Source organism: Acartia tonsa, chromosome 10 (assembly GCF_053477335.1).
Source record: "Acartia tonsa isolate MP-2025a chromosome 10, ASM5347733v1, whole genome shotgun sequence".
Taxonomy (NCBI): domain Eukaryota; kingdom Metazoa; phylum Arthropoda; class Copepoda; order Calanoida; family Acartiidae; genus Acartia; species Acartia tonsa.
The window spans coordinates 41811839-41825020 of record NC_137269.1 but is presented as its reverse complement, the minus strand read 5'-3'; the positions used below and the strand labels follow the sequence as shown (position 1 = coordinate 41825020).

Here is a 13182-nt window from a genome sequence, read left to right as displayed (position 1 = left end):
AAAATCTAAAATAAGAAATTAGGTTATCAAATTCGACTTCCCCCTCCTCAAGTGCCCCTAGAGGCCTCTAGGTGCGTAGCCACTAGTAAATAATAAAATGCTTACTTTTTTCAGCATTCTACAACAATATTGTCTGACATGTAAGTTAACAATGGGCAGATAATATTAATCCTCACACATTTATAGTAAAAGTTGCTCATTTCAGAAGAATTGAAGAAACAGTATCATTTGGTTTATAAGCCAAACAAGCAATAATTTATATAGATTGTCTATATATGATATACCTATAAAAAAAAATAGGATTTGGTAAATAAGTCAAACAAACATTAATTTGAAATGATGATTATTAGTAATTTATCAATAAACAATATTATTTGGTATATAAGCCAAACAAACAAAATTATCAGGAGGTCTGTGTGTCATTCTGTGACCGTGTGTCAGAGCATTTGAACCAATGTGGTTATCCTTTACAATGAATATTATCAAAGGTTTAGAAAATGTTATAACTATTCTAAAAGATGTTACCTTCACAATCCAAGAAACAAATATCCCACCCTCCAAAATTATTTCATCTTTTAGAAACTAAAATCCTAAAGATAAAGTAACAGGATGTTTGTCTGTCTGTTTGTACCTAAGGGTCTGATTAATTTCTGAACTAATATGATTCTTCTTTACAGGGTAGCTTTTGTTCCAAGTAAGGTTTATAACTATTTTGGGAGAGGGTACCACCACTCTTCCAAGAGAAATCACCAACCCCAAATTTTTTCTCAATTTTCTTCAATCTAAAATAAAAATAGGGTAGTCAAAAGTCCCCAAAGTTGTTAAACCATGAATGAGGTAACGTTATTATAAAACTTTGGAGACCAGTGTGATAATTAGCCCATTGTCCCCTCTCTCTGGTTATAAAACTTTAGGTACTCATTCCCTACTTTGAGTACTCAACTCAGTGGGACATCAGGATGTAACCACATTAGCGAGGCTGGCCTCATGGACTAAAACAATGATAACCCTGACAGCAGATGACTCAACCGAGAATCTTGCAGGAAAGTACAGAGCAGGATCTTTAAATCATTTAGTGGTGAGCCGGATCAGGGTGCACTAGAGGTGATCCAGATTGGTGCACCCAATATTGATCTTTAAATCAAAATGGTGTTAGCAATCTGGCTCAGCAAGTGGATCACCTCTGGTGCACTGGTTACACTCGTTTGGTATAGCCACTGAGCCGGATCAGGGTGAGCCGTATTTGATAAATTGATATTTTTTCAATTAGTTTTATACTGGTATCCAAATTTTTATACTAGTACCCAAAGTTTTATACTGGTACCCAAACTTTATTCTTGTACCTAAAGTTTTAGACTGGTACCCAAAGTTTTATACTGGTACCAAAATTTTATACTGTTACCCAAAGTTTTATACTAGTACCCAAAGTTTTATACTGGTACCCAAAGTTTTATACTGGTACTCAAAGTTTTATACTGGTACCCAAAGTTTTATACTGGTACCCAAAGTTTTATACTGGTACCCAAAATTTTAGTCTGGTACCCAAAGTTTTTTAATGGTACCCAGAGTTTAGTTTATTGATCATTTGGAGATTTTGTTTTTTTGGGGGTGAGTCAAAAAAAAGTATTTAAAGATCAATATTTTATTGAGTGTCGCCAGCGATCTGGCAACATCAAGCCAAAAATCTTTTAAAGATCTGGCTCACCACTAAAATAATTCAAAAATCCAGCACATTTAATTTTGTCAGGGAGGGAGGGGACATTGGGCTGTTAATTACACTGGCCCCAAAGTTTTATAATAACATTTTCTCATTCATTGGTTTAACAACTTTGGGGACTTTTAAAATATTAAGATTGGTTGAGTGTTCAAATGTTTCAACCACTAATTTTAATCTACAGAAGTGGTAATTTTGTGTGCCATCATTGGTTATGTACATACATTTATTGGTCATTGTATTATCCCCTTGGATCATTTCATATAATTGTTTTGTAGATTTTAGGATGTTCTGAGTAAAATTGAACATAAAACTTTCTTTCTTTTTAGAAATGTTTCATTTCGTCTGCAAAGGGCAAAATTAAAACATTTACATAAAACTTTTATTTTTAGCTTAAAATATGTAAAATTAGTACAGAAATTACGTTGCTATTTATTTAAATTTTACAATAAATAGATAATTTTATGTGCTGTACACATTTGTTTACAAATGGAACCAGTTCTAATCTTAAAAATTTACTATAAAAGCATAGAACATTCAGATTAGAATTGTAGTCTGACAAGTAAAGTCCTAGTAGTAACACTAGGCACAATCCCTCAGCTATCAAGTTCAAAAGCTTGGTTAGGTAAGTCCTTTCATAATAAAGGCATGGAAGCCAGCTTTTTTTTGTCTTACATTTATTACTTATACTTTTGTCCATAGAGTACTTAAGTGATAGACTTAATTTTATTGTATCTTACTGCTTTAAACCGTAGAGTATCTAAGTGATTTTGTTAAAGCTTAGATCTTATGTTTTAGTAGTTTTAAGAACCAACCCCTTTTATGTTTTATGGTTGGGTATATCAAATGTAGTAGTTGATATACCTAATCTATGTTTTTAATGTTAGATGTTTAGATTTTACATAGCATAAGAAGATTCAACTGATGATTTGATAATTTCTATGATATTCTACCTTTCAGCCTGGATAGCTCAATGTTTGGTAAGATATTATAACTAATTTTATTTTATTTTACCATTTTATTTCTGCTTTTTTACCTTCAATACTTTTAAAACATATTATCATTCTTATCTAATTCAAAGCCTTCAGCTCAGAAGTGATAAGATTGATCATATTGTAGTATAATTTTTAGTCAAATAGTAGTAAAATCAATTTTATCTAATGCAATTTAGGTTAATGTTATATTTTGTTTCAGTAAAACCATGTGTTAAGCTAATGAGATACCAGCTGATATTATTTATATCATTTTATGTTTATTGTTATTATTTATACTTGTGAAATACAAGATTTAAATGTAAAACCCCTCTTATTTGATGTAAGATTAAATAACTAGAGATTTAAATTGTTGACTGAAAATCTAAGGGTCACCAGGTCTCAAAATTCACAAAACAATAATGCTATTTTGTTCAGGGATCTAAAGGGATAAGACAAGGGCCGATAAATTGTTGCTGTATATCCCCAATGATGATACACAAAATTAACCCATCTGTAGAATGAAATAAGTGGTTGAAATGATTGAACACTCAACTTTATGAGCCAACCAATAAAGTTACAATAAATGTCCCAAAAGTTGGCATGCCAACAAACAAGGAAACATTATTATGAAACTTTGGGGAGTAGAGTTTTAAAAAGCCCATGGTTCCTTTCCCTCCCTGTTTTTTGTTTTATACTAGCGGCTACTCCCCTAGAAACCTTTAATGGGGAAGGGGTAAACCATATTGCTTCAGCGGTTAGAGAGGTTTCTTTGTATTAACAGACAAACTGATTCTCTTATATAGACATCCTGTTACTTTTAAAAAGAAGAAACAAATATATGAATTGTTACTTTCAATATATAGATTACCATTACCATTACCTCATAGGGGCGGGATTCCCCTTCAATTTGAGGGATCATTTAGAGAAAATAGAGCATCATCCACATGTTATGGGATGCGATACTCTAACACTAAAGAATATTAGGTTAAGTAACATCCATCAGACAACCAACACTTTAATTGCACGCAGTTGTCTGAGAATTCCTAACTGTGCATGGTAGTTTGTTGCACCTATTTATGAGCCAAGGCATTCTCCCTGCTCTTACTATTTATGTTCTGCACCTGACAGAGCAGCTGTAGGAACCATTTTAAATGTCTATAGTTATGTTGGCCTGAGATTCAAACCTATCACCTTCCCAGTGGAAAGCAGAAGTGCTATGTGTTGAGCCACAATTGCAGTTACTTCAATAGATAGATAGTAAAGTTTAAGTTTTAAAAGGAAAACTAAAAATTTATATAGTTGGAGAAAAAAATGTTGCATTGTATCTTTTTAGATTTTTCTTTTTTAGTATTTTTTTAGATATTCACATTTGTGATTAAATTTACAAGCATTTTGATAGGTTTGCCATTATTGTGGTTTAAAATAAACAATAAAGTTATGATTTTAAGCTTTCATACTAAAACACCAAATTTAAGAGTAGCTGCGTGAAAAATGCTGTTTGAGTAAAACTGATTTTTCAAGAGAAAGAACTTTTGAAATACATATTTAAAGCTTGGCCAACAAAAAATTGTGAAAAAGAAAAACGGGGAAAATCAACCCGCCTAAATGTACAATTTCTAAAAACAAATCATTTGGATAAGGCATTTTTTTTAGGCACAGAAAACATAGAATTTTACCATAATTATCTCTAATACAAAAAAATATAAATATTTTGGTGATAACACTTTTGCCTTTAGGAAGAAGTGTTTTGAAAGAGAGAGAGAGAGAGAAAGAGAGAGGAAGAGAATTAAGGGGGGAGGATTAGTTTAATACATAAGTATTGCTTTGAAACCAACAAATATCCTGTTGATTGGAACCAGCTCTCAGCCATCCTGAATAATTATGTAAGGCATTGTTTAATATCCAGGTTTGCTATAATTAAGATTTAGCCCATGCCTTTAATCTTATAATTGCACATTTATATTTGCAGAAATCTGTTGTAATCAGTGCGATAATTGAATAATACAAACTTGATACAAAAAAAAGATTTACTACTACTAGATAATCAATCCCATAATAAGTAGATTTTAGACATCATAATGTCCCTAAACAACCTTAATCTTCAGCTAAATTCCAATATTCAAAGTTGTATTAATGAAATATTGTAAAAATACCTGGCAAATTGATTACTCTCAATTTAATTTTTATTGTGGTATGATTGTGTCTACATTTTATTCCTATTCCTCAAATTAAGTGATTGGGGATTTAGCCATCCTACATTTATTATCACATTAAACCTTTGAATATGCAACAGATAAAATATAAGGAATCAATGAAAGATTTTGCTTATTTGGCTTATATACCAAATCATGCTATTTTTGATAAATTACTTATAAGCAATCAATGAAAGTTCACAGTGGGATCAAATGACAAATACTTGGACATTAAGAGTAGACAAAAGTAAACTTCAATAAATAGGCTTGTTTTTGAAGTAATGATGTAATTTCTTTTGCTTTCACTCGGAAATAACTTAAATTTTGCTCCTGTTAACTTCTAATTTGCATTTGGTAAGTACGTCTGGCTGTTTTGGGGGAGCAAAGCTACCCTATTTTTAGAAAATCTATAAACCTTCATAACTTAAGTTAGGATAGGAATATTTTAACAAAATCAACGTCTATGTAAATATTTCTTCATTGCAAACAATGTTTGTGAACAAGAATATAGCGCCAGGTGCACCCAGTTTGAGTCCCGGCATTTCTAGGTAGGTCCAGAATAAGTAAAATAGGAGACTTGTAAGGCATGTTTTCAAATATTTTTTTTTACAGACATAAACAACAATAACATAATTTTCAAAACACTATTGATTTTGTATTAATACCTTATTTCTAAGTGTAATTATGTTCATTTAAAGTTTGTATAAGAATATACACATAATTACTTATATTATTTTCTCTCAGAAAACGTATATTGCTCTCTCTCTCTCACGCATATATTAGGTTTTGCAAGTATTATAAAAATTCCCCCAAATTGAATTTCTGCTGGAACAAAATCAGTTAAAAATAAATAATTTTTTTGAAAACATGAAATTTAGCAAATTTAATTGCTAAAATAAAAGATTTATAGGTCATGTTTATCTAACGACTTCTTTATTCCTTAAATGTCCATTAAGACCGTAGGAACGGCAAAAATAGTTAAAAATCACGCTATTGGCGGCAAATAATGGCAAAACCAGAGGCAACTAATGCAGAAATAAAGAAAGATCCGCCTCAAAAATATTGCAGAGATGGCTTTGGGCTCTAAAATGACTCCTTCCCCCTCTAACGGGGATAAATTGTTCAAGTCATGCAAAATAAAATGCTTAATTACTCAAAAACAGCCGGGAGGGCACACATAGTGAAAACTGTTTTATACAAAATACATGTTGCATATTAATATTATTATTGCAAAAACCGCGCCCTACTGGCCGTTTTTGATTAAATGGAGAAAACTGATTTTTTGGGGTTAAAAATCTTTATATTTTTGTTGAAATTTTCTCACAAAATGTCAATTTATACCCCAAAAAAAATATTTGTGAAAATTTTTCTTTAATTAGACATTTGTACAAGTATCTGAAAAGTACCTTAACCAAAAAATATCTTTATAAGATGAACATAAATGTATTTTTTATTGCTTTAAAAAAGTGGGTAAAAAAATCTGGAAAATCATGAAAACTGACAAGAAGTTTTTCACTACCCTTTTTAAAAATGGCATAAATCCACCAAAAATTAATATTTCTAATTTATAATTTTATGTTTCCAAAATACTAAATTATCGTCAAGTAGTACATATTTATATAAAACAAAGGTGTCAATTTTTTCCTTCCTGTAAGCAGTTTATGAAAAAAAGAAATGATTTGGCTGATATAAGCCAAATAAGCAATAAATGTGATTAATTGCTTATAAATTATTAATAAAAAAATTGCTTGATTTGGTATATAAGCCAAATGAGCCATAATTTTCATTAATTACTTATTGTGAATAATTACTTATAAGTAATTTATCAAAAAATTGGATGATTTTGTATATAAGCAAAATAAGCATTTATTGTGATTGACTGCTTGTAAGTAATTTATGAAAAAATAGCATGATTTGGTATATAAGCCAAATAAGCAATCATTTTCATTGATTGCTTATAAGTAATTTATCAAAAAATAGCATGATTTGGTATGTAAGCCGAATAAGCATTTATTGTGATTGATTGCTTGTAAGTGATCTATGAAAAAATAGCATGATTTGGTATATAAGCCAAATAAGCAATAAATGTGATTGATTGCTTATAAGTAATTTATTAATATATTGGATGATTTGGTATATAAGCCAAATAAGCAATAAATGTGATTGATTGCTTATAAGTAATTTATCAAAAAAAATGCATGATTTGGTATATAAGCCAAATAATAAATAATTTTCATTGATTACTTATAAGTAGTTTGTTAAAATATTGCATGATTTGATATATAAGCCAAATAAGCAATAAATGTGATTGATTGCTTGTAAGTAATTTATTAAAAAATTGCATGATTTGGTATATAAGCCAAATAAGCATTTATTGTGATTGATTGCTTGTAAGTGATATATGAAAAAATAGCATGATTAGGTACATAAGCCAAATAAGCAATAATTTTCATTGATTACTTATAAGTAATTTATCAAAAAATTGGATGATTTGATACATAACCAAATAAGCATTTATTGTAGTTGATTGCTTATAAGAAATTTATCAAAAAATAGCAAGATTTGATACATAAGCCAAATAAGAAATAATTTTCATTGATTAGTAGTTTGTTAAAAAAATGCATTATTTGGTATATAAGCCAAATAAGCAATAAATGTGATTGAATGCTTATAGGTTATTCATTTTAAAAATGCAAGATTTGGTATATAAGCTAAATAAGCATTTATTTGATTAATTACTTATAAGTAATTTATTACATTTATTTCTTATTTGGCTTATATACCAAATCATCCAATTTCTTTATAAATATCTTATAAGCAATCAATCACAATAAATGCTTATTTGGCTTATATACTAAATCATAAAATTTTTTTTATAAATTACTTACAAGCAATCAATGAAAATGATTGCTTATTTGGCTTGTATACCAAATCATGCAATTTTTTGATAAATTACTTATAAGTAATCAATCACAATAAATGCTTATTTGGCTTAAATACCAAATCATGCAATTTTTTGATAGATTACTTACAAGCAATCAATGAAAATGATTGCTTATTTGGCTTATATACCAAAACATGCTATTTTTTCATAAATTACTTATAAGCAATCAATGAAAATGATTGCTTATTTGGCTTATATACCAAATCATGCTATTTTTTCATAAATTACTTATAAGCAATCAATGAAAATGATTGCTTATTTGGCTTATATACCAAATCATGCTATTTTTTCATAAATTACTTACAAGCAGTCAATCACAATAAATGCTTATTTTGCTTATATACAAAATCATCCAATTTTTTGATAAATTACTTATAAGTAATTATTCACAATAAATGCTTATTTGGCTTGTATACCAAATCATGCAATTTTTTGATAGATTACTTATAAGCAATCAATCACATTTAATGCTAATTTGGCTTATATACCTAATCATGCAATTTTTTGAAAAATTACTTACAAGCAATCAATTACAATAAATGCTTATTTGGATTATATACCAAATCATGCTATTTTTTCATAAATCACTTACAAGCAATCAATCACAATAAATGCTTATTTGGCTTATATACCAAATCATACAATTTTTTGATATATTACTTAAAAGCAATCAATGAAAATGCAAATTACTTATAAGTAATCAATCACAATAAATGCTTATTTGGCTTATATACCAAATCATGCAATTTTTTGATAGATTACTTATAAGCAATCAATCACAATAAATGCTTATTTGGCTTATATACCAAATCATGCAATTTTTTGATAGATTACTTATAAGCAATCAATCACATTTATTGCTTATTTGGCTTATATACCAAATCATAAAATTTTTTGATAGATTACTTATAAGCAATCAATCACAATAAATGCTTATTTGGCTTATATACCAAATCATCCAATTTGTTGATAAATTACTTACAAGCAATCAATCACAATAAATGCTTATTTGGCTTATATACCAAATCATGCAATTTTTGGATAAATTACTTATAAGCAATCAATCACATTTGTTGCTTATTTGGCTTATATCAGCCAAATCTTCTCTTTTTTTCATAAACTGCTTACAGGAAGGAAGGGATTAATTATTACTCCTCCTTCTTTTTCTTCAATTCAACTTATATAAGCCACTTTTACTGTAAATGACTGAGTATTTATTTACTCCACCCTCTTTTATCTCACAAGTAAGACCAAATTGTTGTAGAATGCTGATATAAGTAAGCAATTAGTATTCTTTATGGCTTATCAGTAATTTACCACAAAAATGGCACAATGGCACATTTAAGTAAGCCAAAAAAAATGTTAATTGCTTACTTACACGTTTTGAGATTACTAGGGTTCACTGAGGAAAATACGCATAAAATTTTGTGCGAGCATATAATCTATACGTTCCACCGTTTGGCAGTTAGCAGCCTTCAATGTTTATAGATTTACCACATAAGAGCGTTAAATCATTACTTTTCTGAAATGCGGTAGATAGACTTAAACCATCCAACCCTCCCCCACCCCCCGAACTATATAAATAAACGTTCCAATCGCTTACAGTTACACACTGTTTCCCCAAAGTTGTTGAAAGAGACATTAAAACAACTCAATAGTCTTTAGTAGCACTAATACTCTACAATTTACTCTGTCCGTCCGTTCATCTGTCAGTCAGTCAGCCAGTCAACAACGCTATGGGGAAAATAATATTTTATCAGCTGTTCCTTGAGATTTTGCTTTTCTGCAAATTATCTCTAATTTTTTTGACAACTGAAGATCTGCTTTTTAACTTACTTTGTCTATTTTTCAATCCATGATTTTGTGCTTCTCAGATTAAGAATGTTCTTGTTAGTTAAGACGTACAGACTAACCATAACTTTCTAGTAGAAGTGCTACCAAAAAGTTTGTAAGTGTGCATAAAATACAAATTAAACTCTTGTTATCTACAGTGAGAAAGGGGGGACCATGGGCTGTTTATTACACTTGTCCCCAAAGTTTTAAAATAGCGTTTTCTTATTCGTTGGCGTAAAAACTTTAAGGACTTTCAATTTAATTTTAGTTTAAATTTAAGTTTTATTGAATTTTAATTGGTTGGTTCAATAAGTATAGTGTTCAGACGTTTTAACCACTAATTTCAATCTACAGAAGTGGTAATTTTGTTTATCATCATTGGGGATGTACATAAATTTATAGGCCATTGTTATATCCCTTTAGTTCACTGAGTTATCTATCTAAACATTGTTCAAGAAACTTATCTCAAATGTTTCCTGTAATTAGTAGCAAATATATTCTACAATTATGGTATGTTGTCTGTATGTCTGTCTATTCTATGAAATACCACGAAGCTTTACAAAACTACAATCCCAGATGTGCTCAGATAAGTATAGATAAATTATAAATGGTTGCTTATTATGTAAAAAAGGCTTTGAGGTTATTTTACTAAAAAATTAAAGATTTCAACAACCATAAGTAGCGAGACAAACAAAATCATGGATTGGAATATGGAGATTTGAAGAGCATTTGTTAAAATCCAGAATAGAAATGTATTGGGGAAAAAATCACGATATTTTGTAGAATGATTGACAGACCGACGGCCAAAGTAAATTACATACTGGATAATCCTTGTTATAAGAAAATTTCACACACAAACAGAAATTAAATTAAACAACTAACGGACGGATAGACAAAGTGAATTCTAGAGTAGTTTCGTTACTAAAAATAACTTACCTTTAAATAGTCCTTTTCTTGAAAAATGGAGTGAGGCATAACCACAGAAAAGCGCACGTCAATTCTTTCTTCTTTTGAACTACCTCTATATGTCGGCCTATATAAAAACTTATTTCTAATATATAAAATTGAACGTGGCATAACCGCAGAAAAGCGCACACCAATTCTTTCTGCTTTTGAACTACTTCTATATGTCGGCCTAGATACAATACATCTTTGTACAGCAAAGCTTCTTTACAACTAGAGCAAGCACGTACATTTGGTTTGAAGATGGTTTGAAGTTGCTTAGTCGTAATGGGGATGTTAGAACGCGCACCCTCCCCCCCTGAGAAAAACCTATGAAAGCAACTGATTATAACCCTTTACTTCTCTAAGTTATAATTAGTTAATTCGCCCCTAGGAAAGGGCTGGGAAGTCATAAAAAAATAGCTAACGACAAATGTAACGCTTCCCTGAGAAGTACAATCCATTCAGACTATTAATTTCCGAGATATTTTTCTTCATTCAAAAAACCTTACTGTGTTATATTTTAGGTTAAAATTAAACTTTCAATTTTTTTTTCATTTGAGTTGAGTTATCAACTTTGGGGACTTTTAATAAATTTTGATTGGTTGATTCATGAAGTTGATTGTTTAAACGTTTCAAACATCAGTTGTGATGTACAGAAGGGGTAATTTTGTGCATCATCATTGGGGATATATATCAGTTTATCAGCCATTGTCTTATCCCTTTAGATCCCTGGCTATACAACAATTTTCCAACAAAACTACAAACAAAATGAAAATTAAATTTTAATTGAAATAAATTGAAATAGTTAAACCAGTATTTAGAAATACAATAAATCTCAATTTGTTTTTTAAAAGCGAAGCTTTTCTATAATTAGGGTCCGTCCATCCTTCCGAGACAGATAATATGTTAGAATTGTCCTATTAATTTCAACCTTTGCATGGTAATTTTTGTAATAGTTAGGTACGATTTAGAAAGCGTAGCAACTCTATAATCATACCAGAATGTCCGTACGTCTATTTTAAACATGTTGATTTTTCTACTTTTCTAACAACAATTTTTTAGGTGATCTAATTATCCGTTTGATCTGATTTTTGATATCAATTCCTGGGACAACAAAGTACAATATTATAAGTAAAGCAACTCAATAATAAAGTCCTAAAAATGTAAGTATGTTCATTAACGTTTTCCTGTATCAAGCAGTTTTTCAGAAAATTTACCTACAATTTTGCTTCGACTCTTGTACTTTTATGTTCTGATTATTTAGTTTTGACACTATACATGTGTTAATGTCCGTTTTTCCTACCGTTTCAGTGCTTCGCTTTTATGGATGTTGTCATCCTTCTTTCATTTAGTTTTATAAAACTTTTATTGAAGGCGAAGTTTCTCTTTACATTGTTAGCTTCGGTCTGTCTGTTTGTCCATTAAGCTTCAGTAAGTAACTCTTGATGTCTTTAGCTTGATACTGCTTATGACAAGAACCGACTCAACCCCCCCCCCCCCCCTCAAGGCTGGATATTCCAACACAAGGATGAAAACATCCATAAAAGCAAAGCTATCAGACAAGCTAAATAAACAATTTTGTAGTGACATCACTTCATTAAAGAAAATTTTAAGCCTAAAGAATCAATATAATCTTTTTTTTAGAGATGCTTCTCTTAAGATAATTATACCAGTGTGTTTAATCGTCTTCGGATTCACCCAAAAAAAATTTAAGAAAATTTAATCTTTCCGTTTCAAGTAGATTTACCGACAGACGTACAGACGGGCCCTAAATATTGAAAAGCTTCGCTTCCTATTTTACCTCTCTGTCTGTGGTTCTCTAACTCCAATTTTTATTCCCAATGTAAAATTTATCAGAAAAAACCATTTTACACAAAACATTTTCACATTAAGAATCTTTTAAACAAAGAATAAAAATTATGTTCATTAAAGAAGCTTAGCAATAACAAGCTATTATATATATAAGTAGTAGTCTTTTTGTAGCTAGTTTTGAACTGATATGGTTCTCGTTTACAGTGAAGCTACTTATATATCCAGGGAAACTTTTAAACAATTTTTGGGGATGGTATCTGCACCCTCCACGCCCCGACCTTAAAGGCTCATAGAGGCTTCTAGGGGCGTAGCCGCTAGCTTTAATAAAACGTTAAATTTTAGAAAGGGTAGCCTTATTACAACGATGTACATATGGACATATCTTTAGTGAAGTGTAGCTACAATTAAATAAATTAATATAGAAATGCTACAAATAAAACATTATCCCAAATCCTAATATAAATAATAGTATCTGTGTCTGTCTGTCTTTGTGTGTGTACCGAAGAATCTCGCCAACCACTGAACCGATATGGTTCCTCTTTACAGTGTAGCTTCCAAAAGATTCTGGAACTTTTATGGATATGAATAAAATACAAAAAATTTTCCTTCTATAAAAAAGGTTTCAAAGAAAGAAGTTGTTCCGTCTAAAAAGTAGAAAAGTTATCCACTTCTAGGATAAGTTTATCTAATTGTTTGACATGATTACAATCTAGTTAGGGACAGCATTTAAGATGTTTTTCCCCTCAAAAGGCCTTGTTGGGCTTAGAA

General features: G+C 30.1%; 1 protein-coding gene across 1 annotated transcript in view; it reads right to left on the bottom strand.

The window, feature by feature from the left end:
- Positions 1-12498, bottom strand: part of LOC145330820 (glutamate receptor ionotropic, NMDA 2B-like) — a 79921-nt gene extending 67423 nt beyond the window's left edge. The window contains exons 1-2 of the mRNA XM_080175483.1: positions 12404-12498; positions 10594-10690 (exon numbers count right to left, since the gene is read on the bottom strand). Of these exons, the coding sequence (XP_080031609.1) occupies positions 10594-10690; positions 12404-12483 (177 nt within the window). The 5' untranslated portion in view covers positions 12484-12498. The remainder of the gene's footprint in view (positions 1-10593; positions 10691-12403) is intronic.
- Positions 12499-13182: the final 684 nt, after the last annotated feature.